The sequence below is a fragment of the Notechis scutatus genome, chromosome 4 (genome assembly GCF_049901735.1).
Source record: "Notechis scutatus isolate UNSWTSFEM ecotype Mainland chromosome 4, rNotScu1.2, whole genome shotgun sequence".
Taxonomy (NCBI): Eukaryota; Metazoa; Chordata; class Lepidosauria; order Squamata; family Elapidae; genus Notechis; species Notechis scutatus.
The window spans coordinates 111,403,641-111,419,038 of NC_142012.1; the positions used below are offsets into that span (position 1 = coordinate 111,403,641).

A 15,398-nucleotide genomic window follows, 5' to 3' on the forward strand; every position below is an offset into this window, starting at 1 on the left:
TAACAGAAGAAAATCCAGAACTTTCCACATATAAAGATTTATTAATAAAAAATTCACTCAAATGTATTTGGAGAAAAAAATGAATAATGGACAAGTCACTACTATAGTTTTTCTAATAATCTGAATTTTAAAAGGTAAATAATATGTGTATTTATCCAAATGGATTGTAAGAATTTTTTAAACAAACTTCAACTCATGCAAGAATAGCTAACATTTATATACATATATACATACATACATATGAGAGAAGTTAGATAAAATTTATATCTCACCAAAGCAGTAATTGTAGGGAAGTTTTTAGACATTTCTCTGAGAAGAGTACATGTCCTGATGTCCCATAATTCCAAAGGTTTATCTTTGAATACAACTGCCAAATACTGCCTAAAAAGAAATACGTAAGAAAATTTCATCACAAGTATGACTATACTTCATCTTGTTTTAGGTACTGTCCTAGAATATGTACTTAATGGCTTTGTAAAAGTCCTTATATAATTTTAATAATTTTTTATTTGGAGCTGCCCAGAATTGGTTTTAAGTGGGTTGTAAGATAAGTAACCTAAATAATTTACCAATACAACACTGGTGTTAATAACTAAATCCTATGACACTGCTGGTAAAGGCCCAAAGAAGCTTAAATTTACTTCTTTAAAGAGATAAAATTAACAATAGCATAGCATTTATGAAAAACTACTTATGAAATCCTTACATCTAATACATATTAATATGGGAAATGAAGAAAACAAGGCATAGATTTCTGGATAAATTCTAGTATTGCTTTGAAACAGAATATTTTCAGTGTCATATTATTGAAGAAAGCAATAGGAAATAGTTCTAAAGAAAGGGGAACAGAAGAATAAGAATAATCCTATATGCTCTACACTAACAAACCACTCAATATTTGAATGATAGACAGCACTGTTATATGCATTAGTTTTTCACTTGAATATTCAAATTTATTTGCTTGAAATAAATCCATTCAAAGAGGGTAAACAACAGATTCTATATAAACATGTAAATAATTAGAGTAACTTTCTACAGGAATCTTAACATAACCCACTACAGTGACTTGCTTACTTCAAATGGGACACCTTTATCATTTCAATTGCTGGTTCATCGTTGCCTCGCTCCCCACGAAAGGCAATGCTCCTACCTAAGAAGATGATGCACAACATATGTAAACTATCCAATACAAGCAAACCTGTCATGGCTGATCTTGCAAATTCTTACTTTAATTCCATTGCATATTCCCTACTTTACATTAGTTTCCAAGTTCCGTACATTACGTTTTCTGTATTATAAATAAATGCCACACTGAGATAATGAACATGAGATACTGTTAAACTTTTGGTTCCAAGCCATCCCATTTTTCACATGTATTTTTTTCCCTAATTTTAAAAGCTCAGTGTAAATTATAGTAAATGCAAACAATTTCTCTGTGAACTTGGACTAATCCTCTGTTCAATTCAGCCACTCGTCTGAAATGGTATAGGGTCTCCTGCTTGAGCAGGGGATTGGACTAGAAGACCTCCAAGCTCTATTCTGATTGTATTGATTCCATCAAGTTTCCAATGCTGAAAGTCTCTTAAATGTCTTATTCATACAAACTACATTTGTTCATGACATAACAACTTCCGCAAAAAGTTACATATTATCTAAAAATGATCCAGACAGCTAGCAGAGGTTCTCTTCATGTAAATGTTGCTGCATTCGTTACATTCATTATACTGAACAGCAACCACTTTCTCTCATTGATATTTATGTATCCCAGTTTACAATGAGTTTCAATCACTTCTTTCAGAATGTTCTGCAAAGAATTTGAAATTAATAGCCACTAAGTCATACACCAAAAACTGTATAATGATTCTCCCATGCTTATTTAGGAGACAATGGATACACTAAACTAGAATTATTATCTTTTGTGATCCATCTTTCTTTCCCACCAGTACTGTGTAATATAAAACTGTGTTTAAAATATTGTGGACCAGATATAACAAAAAACTCTATCAGTATTTTATTTTGGTAGCAATTTTCGTTAATTAGTGAGATCATCAGACAATGCAGCAGTTACTATGGAGGAATATTAAATTCCAGCCAAATACATTTTAAACTCATCTAAATGTATTTAAAACTTTATCCATTTGAAAACTTTGCTGACTATAATGTGGCATTATAGTCACATTCTTAGTATTTGCTTCTTGCTTCTTTAAAAAAGAGAGAGAGAAAGGCACTATATAAGCCTAAGCTAATAGTATATGGAAACCATTATGGCATAGTGTAAAAGTCACATCATTTAAGCATAAGATCAAGGTCTGAATCCTAATTCAGACACAAAGACCAGTGGTGAAGTGGGGAATGCACTGAGCAAACCAAATATTTCAAAGTTAAGTCACTGATCTTTCTACTGTTGAGGTCCAAGCAATTACACATTTCCACATGTGCATCCACATATGGAAACGTCTTTATCTCTCACTGATAATATCTGTAATCAATGGGAGATATAAAGCTTAGCAGTACCTACAGCATCATTACTAATATGTACAAAGAAGAATTGGGTATTTAAAATGTAATATTGTTGTAACAATACATTTATTAAGTCTAAGAAGGACTGAACTAGCAAGCTTTTAAAATTAGTTTTGAATGTGTATTCTCAGAGGAAGCCAAAGTGCTTTTCATGTAACAAGTGTTCAACAGTTTTGCAGATACTGGCAAAATCTGTCAATTTATGTTTTGAACACAAAATATGAATGTCAAATATATTGAACTTTCTGAGCTATAGTTATCTTAAGTTTTTAAATCTGTTTTTAAAAAAACGAATTAGCCATTCATCTCATATATTTCATACCCCCCATTGTAATAGCTTTAAATCCATCAGACAGAATTCAGTACAAATGCATTCTGCACAGCTAGTACATTCCTCTATCTTATCAAATATTATACTTTGCAAAGCATTTACCTGTGGGAAGATCAACCACTTGCAATTCGTTTCTCACTAATCCCAAATTATTAGGTGTAGATGTAGCAAATGAAAGGAAACCATTCAAGCCTGTCCATTCAATACCCCTATCAAGAAATAATATTGAAGTATATTATACAGGCATTTTGAAGTATAGGAAATAGTATAATTTTATGGGACAAGGAACAAAAATACTCAACATGCATTGGAAGGGGAATAAATACACTTTACAACAGTCAACATTTCTCTTGAAATGAAAAAATAATAATCTTACCATACCATGGACCACAGTAGATTCACCATACAAAAATATTAACATATACAAAAGTTGTGAAAATCAGTAACACAGAATATTTTCAACAGCTTAAATTCCAAGTCATTAAAAATTAGCCCAAAATTCCAAGTTTAAAAAAAGGAACTCCCATTACTTTAAAGTTGTTCTGTATAAATTGAGAGTGGAGAATGATATTAAAAAATGTCTCAATACCAAGAGATTGATAATGAATAATCCTTTAAATAAGCTGCATTATTACTAGCAGTAACACAGCAGTTAACCTAGCAATAATTTAAAGTATTATAAGAAGATATAAGGCACGGATTATTAATGTTACTTTACATTCAGCACTGTTGTATATATTTTCCATTAAAAATATGAAGTCTCAATAATATAAATCTACAGATAAATACATGGAATACATGGATGGAAGCAAACTAACATTTGCATATGTATAATTTTCTTGCAAAAATAAATGCTGTAGTTCATGTACAGTTTTGAAAAAATGACTATTTCTAGTATTATTTCTAGTAAATTAAAAAACCATATCTGCAAAGTTATTCAAGATCTCCCGCAGGCTACAATAAAAAGCAAGCTCTATTTCTCTGTGAAATATTTTTTCACAGGCCTATAGATCTAATTTGATTAAAAGCTAAACATGCAGCATGTACCACTGAACACAAATCTGTATTTTCATGTAAATGGAGAATGCAAAAACTAAATTTGAAGCTTTGTATCATAATAAGTATTCCAATTATATTGGAAGTGTTTGGAAGCAGTCAATTTTCAACCTCCAAATTTCAAGTATACTGGCATATAAACTGACATTTAATGCAATTAAGGGTCACACTACACTTGTTTTATAGATTACAACTCTCTGCTTAAAATGTAACACTCATGAACTTTATTAATAACCTTTGCAGTGGATTTATAGAACAGAAATAAGGAGTCTCAGAGCTTTAAAATCTCTGAATAATTCAAGGCAATCTATTTCATGAGTTTCTTTCTAGCTGCAGTAAAGAAACAGTGAAGAAATCAAATTCTTTTGTAATATTCACCCAGTAGCTCAAAACTGCTAAGTCATTTTAGTATAGTTAATCCTCAAACTAGGACAATAACCGATCCTGGAATCACAATTGTAAGTCATTGCATGTGTTAAGTGGGTCACCACATGATAATCCCTGATTTTACTATTTTTTAGCTGCAATCACTAAGCAAATACAATGGTTGTTAAACAAACATGGTCACCATTCAGCAAATCCATTTTATCAAATGGGTGTTTTTTGCCAGAAACCAGAAACAAATACCAGAAATGGACAAAAACATTAAAAATCAAAGTCATGTGACTGTGGGATGCTGGAAACAGAACCTGAATATACCCAACATACAATGCCAGTAACAATTAGAAGATTGCAGAGTACAGAAATTATATAAAACTTAAAAGTAACACAGAATGGCTACTTTCCCCAGTGATCTCTATGGGCAACGCAAATCCTCCATAAAAGTTTATTTCTGAGCTTGGTTGTTTCATTACCCAGCTAGGTAATATCATCAGTCAGAGTAAGTGTGGGATTTGTTCCCTGTTTAGATAGCTTGCTCTGTCAGTTTTGGTGAGGGTGTGGTTTTCACTTTGGCACTTTCTTGATTAGGGAATTGTTTTCAGCCTGATCGTTTTGTCTGGTTTATCCTTGCTTATCTCTGTATATGGGCTGCTGCAGAAGTTGTGTTCTAGTCCTTTCTTTCCCCCCTTCTTAGCTCTAAGATCACAAAGGATTCAATAGTTAAAATGTGACATACATACATAGGAATCTTCTATACGTTCTTGGCACAAAGTACATATTAATTTTTCATCTACTTCTTGCATTTTTGTCATCCTTAGTACTTAAATACAACCTCTAATTTGGCTTGGCACGTGCTACAGATAAGTGTCATGTATTATATGAAATGCTTTCAAACATACTTAAAATATTGGAGCAAACTGTAATATCTCTGCACAGGCAACAGATGTTTGAAGTAATATTTATCACTGTCATATTTAGAAAAAACATAAAGCTGAAATATTATGGTGATTCCCAAATCAGATAAGCAATTCACTGGGGAAAAAGGTGATTCAAATAGTTTTGCTTGGTTTATCAGACATTGGCCTTCAGCCAGAAAAACCTCTAGGAGTAGAAACATACAGTAACATTTTGCACAGTACAATTAATGCATAATCAAGAAAGGATTAGGAAAGATGGAAAGCAGGAAGGAAAAATTCAAATCTTATTCAAGTTGTAACGTTTATTATTATGGTTACATAATTTGCAAGGAACCAATGGAAAAAGAGGAAAAATGCCTGATTTCTTCATAAAGTTAATAACTTGGGTTTTCCTTCTCTTTTTCCTTTCACTGACCCAATTCTGAAGATGGCAGAGATGCATTATTACATTCAAGATCATGTTGCTGCTTATGAATGTAAACTGTTTCTTAGTTCAGGTATTTTTGAAGATTTATAATCTGACAGATGGCGAGACTGCATTTCCCTAATTAAAACTAGCTACCATCTAAGGCACTGAGTGCCAAAATGGGACAGCGCACACGTGCGTGCCAAAAACTGGAAGAACAGGTCCCCGGCGTGTGCTCACAGGAGGGCCAGAAACCAGAACACACATGCACGCTGGCCCCTTGGTCTTCTAGTTTCTGACACTCCTGTGTGCGCAAAGACCAACTGGCTGCCGCGCGCATGTAGGCCAGGGTGCTGTTCTTTTGGTTTCCCACGTGCACGAAGACTAACTGGCTGGTGCACATGCACGTGCTGGAACTCAGAAGAGCAACGGGCAACGGCTGGGTATGCCTGGAGAGATGGCTCTGCGTGCCACTTCCAGCACATGTGCGACACATTCACCATCATGAATCTAAGGCATAATAGCAGAAATGTCTTAAAAAGAAATCTAATGGAGAAAATAATTTTGAATGAAACAGGCTTTTTGGAACACAGTCAAGTTTGTCTCATTTAATTATTCTATCTGATGCTTTTAAAAACTTTCATAAATAAAGAATATCAGAAACTCCAAACGGAATTAGAAAGCTATCATCTCAGTTTGATGTATACTCCTGATCTAATTAAAAAAAAATAGGCACTCTATTTTCTCCTACAGGAAAGACAGAATGATTTTAAGCAAACAAACACAGGGAAATGTTAAGCAATCTTTTTTCTCCTAACTCCTGAATGATGCTCTATTCATGATCCCAAGTTCGGCTAGGTATTGGGAATGAGATTTTTTTTAATGAGGTACAACTTAAAAAAAACTCCCTCTCATAAATGGTTTGAACCTTATTTGAACCAGGCAGGTCTGTCTATATTGCAATGTACTAAAAAAAGGCAAATTTTATGTTCAGGTTCAAACAATATGCATAGTAGTTACCAATTCAAATGTTTATTATACAAAACCATATTTACAATGAATCAATCATGATTCTATTTAAGGAAGTGACATTATTTTACCAATGGACTATCATCTCAGAAAATGTCAAATGTTTGTATTAAATATTTTATTTTATTTCCCAACCCCTTCCAGGATCAAAAACAATTAAAAGTAACTCACTTGACTTCACAGGAATGAATGCTTAATTCTTTATATAGGTATCCACTAGTAAGATTATACACCAAGACCGACCCATTGCTTGTTCCTGCAAAGAATCATTTTTAATTATGTATAAAAATAACAATTTATATTAGTGTTTTACAACCAACTTTGCGAATAAAAATGAGTCTTTCAATTAATTTTCCTGATTCTTCTACACTACAGCAACAATGAACATGTAAGCTATTATCCATAGCAAATTAGCAATGTCAGTTTACAAAGTTGATGCAAATCCTCTATATAGAAACCCAGATGGCTGCTGAGGAAAGAGATATCCTTAATGCTCCTAATTTCTATTTAATCAAGGATCAGGAAAGTATTCAAAGATAATGACTGTCTAACTTTCCAGGGACCTGGGCCAGGCAAATATTGTTTGAATTATTATGGTTCTTCATGCAGTAAGCCAGATTTTAGATTTAGCATTTTTATCCACCTTTGATAATCCTTTCATGCAGCTAGTCAGTTGTTTAGACTGGATTTGGCATTTTTATCCCTCTATTGAGTCCTTTCCAAGGTCCTGGGATAGGCATATGTTGTTCTTTGATGGTGTTAGGGGTGTCATCTCAGGATGTAAGCTGTTCCAAGTAAAGTTGCCTTTTGCAATTGACTGATAGTGATTTTGTCAATGTTATAGAATTCAAGAGGTGTTCGATATGATTTGGAATTGCACTCAAGGTGCCTATTACTATTGGTATTATCTTTTCTTTTTTTTGTGAAAGTAATTACACTTCTATTTTGGGGCATTTATATTTTGTAATTTTCTCCAGTTCTATTCTGGTGTGTTCAGTTACTACAATGTCCACTATCCAGACTTCTCTTCTTTCTTATTATCCAATATTCTTGGTTCCTATTTTCCCTACATTCTCCTGTCAGATGTTCACAGTTCTCTTAAATTATGTTACTTTATAAACTGTTATACTGTATTTTAATGTCTACAGAATTCTTCTTAGGCATTTGAATATTAATAGGCTATTTCAGTATTTGTTCAATTATATAAAAAATTATCTATGGAACAATTCTATAGTATTTAAGTATTTTTATATGTGACCTAGAAAATTCTTATTGGGCAGTGAATAATATTTTTTTAGGAAAATATATCCAAACATAAGCACATTTTTCTGAGACAGTGTTTTATAGCAAAAATTAAAGAGATAATTGGTCATATTTATTTCAGTCTGAAAAATATGTTAGCAGTTGCAATTTCTAAAATATGAGGCAGAAAAACCTAAAACCAAAAGGAAGTAATATTACATTTTCATGAAATTTTGAAAGTGGGTTTACAGCAGTTTAGTGACATGCTATTTTCTATAGAAATATTTTCTGAAACTGCACTGAGTTTATTACACAAAGCTATTATTTCATAGTCAAACTGAACAATATATTGAACTTTACTGCTTAGACAATACTTACCCACAGCAAGCAGGGGCTGATATTGCTTAATATTTTTGGTGGTAAGAGGTGGACACATGCGAATAGCAAATGGAGGCAAAGGAAGTCCCGAAAGGAGTCCTGTTAAAATGAACTTCAAATGCACTTCTTGCAAACAATAACTTTTTGCTTGATCTTCGGTAGACAGTGCACCTTTATTATGGAACAGAAAACAAAGTTGTTGTTTCTGACATTATGTGTGTGTGTGTGTGTGTGTGTGTGTGTGTGTGTGTGCACGCGCGTGCATGCACACATGCAATTAATGTGGGGGGGTGTGCATGTGTACACATGTGTGTGGGTGTATGTATACATATATACATACATACATACTGTGTTTCCCTGAAAATAAAATCCAAACTGAAATAAGCCATGGCATGATTTTTTTGAATGCTCGTAATATAAGCCTTATCCCAACAATAAGCACAGTTAAGATCCTCAGCCAGGATGCATTTATATCATATTTTCCCCTAACTGGTAAATAAGCTATAATACGTTTTTTGGAGCAAAAATTAAGAGTCTTATCTTCAGGAAAATATGGTGTGTGTGTGTGTGTGAGTGTGAGTGTGTGTGTACATACACATGTACAGAAAAAATATTTCTATTACAGTAATGGTTTTAATAGGTAATTGCTTCTGCATTCAACAAGCAGGAATCCACTTGAACTGAAAGGTTACTTTTATATATTAGCATTATCTAAGAACAACCTGAATTAATTTCTGTGAGAATTATGCATTCGTCTATTTAACAATGCACATGTTTAATCAAAATCACCCACACAGTATAATTCATGTTTCATTTCCTGACAATTTAACCTTGAATATATCCAACTATTAATTCTCTCACATCTTTTTATTGTATTGCTGTGATCCAACATTTTGTTATTAAAGGATGAGAGAAAGAGACCTGAATATAATTGAGAGAAGAAAATACAGAAAAATTCTTAGAAATTGCAAGAGAAGCAATACCTTTCAACAGTCTTGACTCTGTAAATATAAGAAAATATTTAGTGTGAGCAAGTTTTTGTAGATTTATCATTATGAATATTTATATATGGGTGTCATCCTGTATTTCTATCATCGGGATCCAAGACTTCTTGCATTTGCCCTTGTGGGCTTTATCCATAAAGGATTTTGCAATGAAAGGTGCCACAAAAGTTTTTGTAATTATGATTGCTTAATAATAATTTAAAATATTCCATCTGGGAAGCACAAGGTATCAAGTTTTTAAAGTACACAGTATATAGAAATAAACGTTTCTTTATACTGTATATTTTAAAAACTTGATACCTTGTGCTTCCCAGGTGTTTATTTCTTTTTATAGAAGAGGTAATGACTAAAGTAAATCAACTTATTTAAATGAGCTATTAGTAATTAAAAATAATAATTTGGCTATTAGTTCATGCATTACATAGTAAATTATTCAATTATACTTCACAATCACATCTTTTAAGGAAAAAAGTTGTGCATTTTTAAAAAATAGTTTCAATATTTTTATTTGTGAGAAAAGTTAAATGTATTCACACATGTGCATGTGTATCAGCTATTTATTCATAGTTCCATATTTGTTTTTCTCCAGAAGTTGATAAACACTTAAATACTTACTTATCATATTATCCAGTGACAGATCTGGAAGCTTATTCTGCAAGGTCCCAACAGGAATTCCACAGAATGAAATAGGTGAATACAAGGGTGATATGTTGGAATGGCTAAAAATAGCAATAAGAAAATTTCAGCATGCATTGAATTATCTTCTAGGACAACTAACAAATACAACCCAAATGAAATTGTATATGAGGACTGGTAAACAGGATGAAGTAGCCTTGATTTTCACTGGTTACAATGAAAGTTTTAAATAATATATTTAATCTTTTCTCTAATAGTTCCCTGCATGTATTTTTTTTAAATCCAATAAAAATATCTCTATTACTATTATTCATGGCTGGGATAAAGTAATTACTTTTCAAGAACTGTTAAAGAATAATACTTTCTTAATCCATTGACTAAAATTCATGTATAATATTTCAGGTATTATCTACTCCAACATGTGCTAGGAATAACAGTGAGTGTTTTAGCAACTGTTAACAGTGTCAACAGTGAAATATATTGAGGAGATAAACAAAAACTAGTGAAATTTGATAAAATTTGCCATTTAATATATTTACTCCATAAATTTGCAGATACATAAAACACATTAATTCCTTTCTAATGCATTAAATTTAATATATGCTGGCTAAAACAATATATTGCAAGGATATGGCAGAAGCTACCAGCTTATTAATGCTAAACCAATTCACTTTCTTTTGATTACTAGTTATCTAAAATAAGCTTATAACATTACTTCAGCATGCATTGAATTATCTTCTAGCACAACTAACAAATACAACCCAAATGAAATTGTATATGAGGACTGGTAAACAGGATAAAGTAGCCTTGATTTTCTGCCAACAATAATAGAAATTACAGAATCTTTGGCAAAATGTACGTTGCTTTATTAATATCTTATTAGATTTGGATGGTATTCAAACTACTTTGGGGATTACAAGCTTTGCACTGATTGACTTGATTGCATGCTATCAAGTTGCTGTCAACTCATTAGATCATGTATATTCTCAGCATGAAGCAAACCAAGTCCAAAACGCTGCCAATGGTTTTATTTATATGATTTTCTTAATGCTTCTTATATTACTTTGGCTCCAAATGTTTGTCATCTGACACAACCTAAAACCCAATATAGCAAAAAATTCTGCTTCAAGTATTAAGAATTTTTCTGAAGTTGAAGTACAAAGACAAACAGGTTTGAGAAGCTCTGATCTGGGTAAGTGGGAGGGGAAACATTTAAAACGGTGACCATTGAATAAAGTATTTAAGTATAAAGGGATTCAAGTAACATCAAGTAGCAATGGAACTATAACCTTGGTATAGCTAGAGTTCATATAAATCATGTGCAAGTTTTATTATACATTATCTTCATGAGGTTGTTAGCTGCGGTTCATATTACTTTTTGAAGATTGCATTTGTATTAAATTTCATACTTTCTGGCTCTATGAAGGTGTATCACAAATGGGCTATGATTTTGAATATTTACGCCAGAAAACATCATTATCATGATCATTTTAGCCATTGTCCATCCACTGCAATATAAAGGCCTCTTCCGCATGTTTCTAACCCAAATGATTTCTTTTGCCAATTGGGCCGCAATACTTGCTGATGTCATAGATCCATCTTGTTTTAGGTCTCTTTCGTGGACACTTTTTATCAAGTAGGATCCATTTTATGACTGCCTTGGTCCACATACACACATACAGAGCGATAAAAATGACACCAAGTTACCTGGTACGTATACTTTGACTTGAAATAGTGGACTTCAGCTCCCATATCATAACTCTTCCATCACTGACTATAAGAGCTACAGAATTTTCATTTACTGGACAGCTCACCATACTAAATGGGCGAACAGTCTTGGTAACCCTAATGGCATCACACTGACTTCGTAAGTCATAGATGAGTTCCTGAATGGGGTTAGGATCTGTAAATGTTAAAATGTAAGATACCAGACATTTGTGGTTATCAGTTTTTAGAATTAAATGCATTCATGTTAGTCTTTTGTTTTTTACAATAAGATTAATGTAACATGAACTCAAACTATTTTGTAATATTGATGTCAGAGGTTGGATATTTTCTAGCAGAGGAAGTTAATTTACCATACACTACATTATGGAGAATAACTGAACATAAAAGAAGACTCAGTAAATGGTTGCTAGAGACTTAAGTATAGGAACATACAATGTACATTATTGCAGAATATATAGGCTGTGCTCTTTGATCACTGTCCAAATCCATCTGTTTCTATATCTGTTTCTATATAACACAAAGCTTTATGATATTGGATTATCAGCTGTATTAAATAATGAAATATCATCACACTACAATTGTACTAATTGTTTAATTTTTAATTTCAGCTGCAATCTAAACAATCATGTAATCTGAATAACAGTGAAAACAACTTTCAGTTAAAATGTAAATTTCTAGTTTCTGATGCAAGCATATGAATGGGACTTACCTGCTGACTCTTCATTTGGTACAGCACTTAAATTAGTGGTAGATCTGCGAACTCTCAGAGTTATACAGCCATTTTCATGTAGGCAGAACAATCCATCACGCTGGCAACAAGGAATTACCTAGACAAAGATATAAAAAGTAACTGAAAGTAACACTCTTAATATAAATTTAATGGACATTAATGAGAAGGAATTGTCATAGTTGTATGAAATGAACAATACCATTTTATCAGGTTATTTCCTTAATAGTAGAACCACAATATACATAGTTTAGGAGTTGGCAAAGGAGGAAAATCCTTTTAATGTGAATGATATAAAATTACAGGTAGTCCTTGATTTACAGACACAATCGGGACTGGAATCTCAGACACGGAGTGCAGTGATCATTAAGCAAGATACCTATATGATTGCTTTGTTCAGCAACCACAATCCCATTCTTCTTGATTGTATTCGTTAAAAGATGTGCTGGGTCATTAAGCAGACACAGTGAAGGGGATTCCTGCTGATATTGAATTCAATCCCTTCGATATGGAGAAGGGAACTGCTGCAGTAGATTGTAGGAACAGAGCTGGATTTTTCAGGATCTGATCTCTGTTTCTCCAGCCTGCTAGAGCAGTTGTCTTCCATGCCCGGAAAGGAGATGAAGTCCTCCAGCAGAGTAGAGAGATGGATCTCTTGTCTTGAACTTCCCAGCTCTGTTCCTGCAGCCCACTGGAGCAATTCCCTTCTCCATACCAAAAGGAATTGAATTTGCCTCCCTTCTGTGCACAGACAACTCCTTCAAAGGCTGCAGAAATGAAGTTCAGATCTTTGGGATCTGACCTCCATTTCTGCAGTTCTTTGAGGGAGTTGCCTTTCTCCTCTATGTATAAGAAGGCGGTTCCTTTGGAGTGCTGCAGAAATGGAAGTCAGAACTTCAGGATCTGAGCTCCTTTTCTGCAGCCCTTCCAAGGAATTTCACTCCATCTGTGGAGGAGGAGGGTTGCAGAAAGGAGGCTCACATTCCAGATTTCAAAGGACTGCCTGTAGTGGTAGGGCAACCTCAACTCTACATGAAGCTGAAATTCCTGCCCAGCTGCAATTCCTTCCTGGCAGGCAACCCTTTCATACTCAAAGATGATAAGCAGCTTGCAACACTGACTTTCTGAGCAAGCCAGAAGGGAAGGCTGCAAATGGCAATGAAATCATTGCAGACAGCTTTGCAACTGATCGTAAGTGCACACTGATCACTAAGCATCCAAAAGTGCAATCTTGTGACCACAGAGAGGGTGGGGGATTTTATGAAGGCCATAAGTGCTTTTCAAGTTGCAAGCCTCTTTTCAAGACAGCCTCTTTCTAAGGCTGTCATATCTTTGAACAATTGTTAAACTATCAGTTGCAACTTAAAATGCTAACAATAACACACTGTAAAATTATACATTCAATTAAACAATAACAATATTTAGTGTGAGAAAATTCTATATTATACAGTATAGTAGATTTACTCAGTTTACCGCTGTGAAAATATATCCAACTTTTTTCCCACTATAGGAAACACAGCACAATCAAAGCAGAAAACATAATTAAAATTGCTTTGGGATTTTAAAACCAAACTGGGTTTCTATATACATAGAAAGAGAATGTGAGTTATAGTCATGCCTTAGGCACAAAGCCAGCAGTGTGACTTAAGTGGTTTGCCGTTGTCTCTCAGTCCTAAGAAGGCGGCAATGACAAACCACTTTTGCCAGAAAAACTGCAGGGAGGCTCATCCAATCTCATTGTACACATGTTGTGCATTGACAATAAAGGTTTGAATTTCAATTTGCAGGCAAATTGATTCCAGGCAGTTGCCTGATTCAAAGGCATGTGCTTTCCACAGAAAATACAAAGCAAGCAACATATGTTTTTGGAAGAAGCTTTCTGAAAAGAAGTTAGATTGCACTTAATATATCAAACCAACACCAGGTTTGATGAAACTAGATTTCTTTTGAATTAGAATTTTTACGTGTTAAAGAAAGAAGAAAATGAAATTTAAAACTTTTTTCTAAGGTATGCTTAACAGTAAGTGATATTATTACCTGTAGAAAAGGCACTCCTGTTCTTTCAATTGCTATTACACCTACTGTCTGATTGACTTCAAGATCCAGAACCAAGATTTCTCTTGGGTACAGTAATAACATGTAATTTCGCTTGGAAGGTAGGTAGGATAGCTGAAGGCAGTCATTCAATGTTACTGATTCAGCACTAAACAGACCACAAATACACTTATTAAATGCTTTTAATTGAGAGTGGGCTATGTTTTATCAAGCAATTAATAATCAAATAATTAAAATTAAATCCATAACCAAATTACATATGCATTTCGGGTATCTGACGAGCCGCCTCTCCCCCATAAGACAAGCCTACCCCACTTGTGCCAGCAGAAGAGGCCTGCTGTGGATCTTGCCTGCTAAGGTTTTGAAGCAGGCGGGATCAAGGAAAAGAGCCTTTTCTGTTGTGGCCCCATCCCGATGGAACTTTCTTCTACCAGAGGTGAGAACTGTCTCCTCCCTTTTGGCCTTCTGGAAAAGTATCAAAACCTGACTTTGGCAGTTAGCCTGGAGTTCTAAAGATATTGCTCACTGGTAGAGGTAGCTGATGGGGTAGAAGATCTCATCCCCATCTTCTTGAGTCTTTTGGCTCTTTTGGCATAGTTTTAGCAGTTTTTAGTAATATTTCAATATTGGTTTGTTTTAATCTTTTAATTATTTTTCACCTGTTTTGATAATTTGTAAGCCGCCCAGGAGTCGCTTTGTAGGAGTCATGGGTGGCATAAAAATTTAATAAATAAAACCATAAAAATAAATAAATATTTAATTGTACATGTATATAAAATTGCATTGTAGACAGCTACCATGACTGTTTTTTATTCTTGCCTTTTGTGTGCGTGTGTATATGTGTGCGAGTGTGTGTGTGTGTGTATAGATTGATTAGTCTTTGGGCTATATCAAAGTGCACAGTTCCATTTTGCTAATTGATAAAGCAAGTAACGAACATATACTGCAGCATTGTAACTTTCATTTCTGAACTGATGAAAGGAAATTT

The 15,398-nt window shown here is 33.8% G+C and overlaps 1 protein-coding gene across 2 annotated transcripts in view; it reads right to left on the minus strand.

Moving 5' to 3' along the window:
* The window catches only part of WDR11 (WD repeat domain 11), a 43,231-nt gene that overhangs the window by 13,349 nt on the left and 14,484 nt on the right, over positions 1-15,398 (minus strand). Inside the window, exons 6-15 of one of the 2 annotated variants that reach the window (XM_087964433.1) lie at positions 14,393-14,558; positions 12,338-12,455; positions 11,608-11,803; positions 9,880-9,983; positions 9,244-9,261; positions 8,261-8,431; positions 6,812-6,896; positions 2,954-3,060; positions 1,075-1,150; positions 273-381 (exon numbers count right to left, since the gene is read on the minus strand). In XM_087964433.1, the coding sequence (XP_087820559.1) occupies positions 273-381; positions 1,075-1,150; positions 2,954-3,060; positions 6,812-6,896; positions 8,261-8,431; positions 9,244-9,261; positions 9,880-9,983; positions 11,608-11,803; positions 12,338-12,455; positions 14,393-14,558 (1,150 nt within the window). The remainder of the gene's footprint in view (positions 1-272; positions 382-1,074; positions 1,151-2,953; positions 3,061-6,811; positions 6,897-8,260; positions 8,432-9,243; positions 9,262-9,879; positions 9,984-11,607; positions 11,804-12,337; positions 12,456-14,392; positions 14,559-15,398) is intronic. The other variant, XM_087964435.1, reaches the window with a different exon arrangement.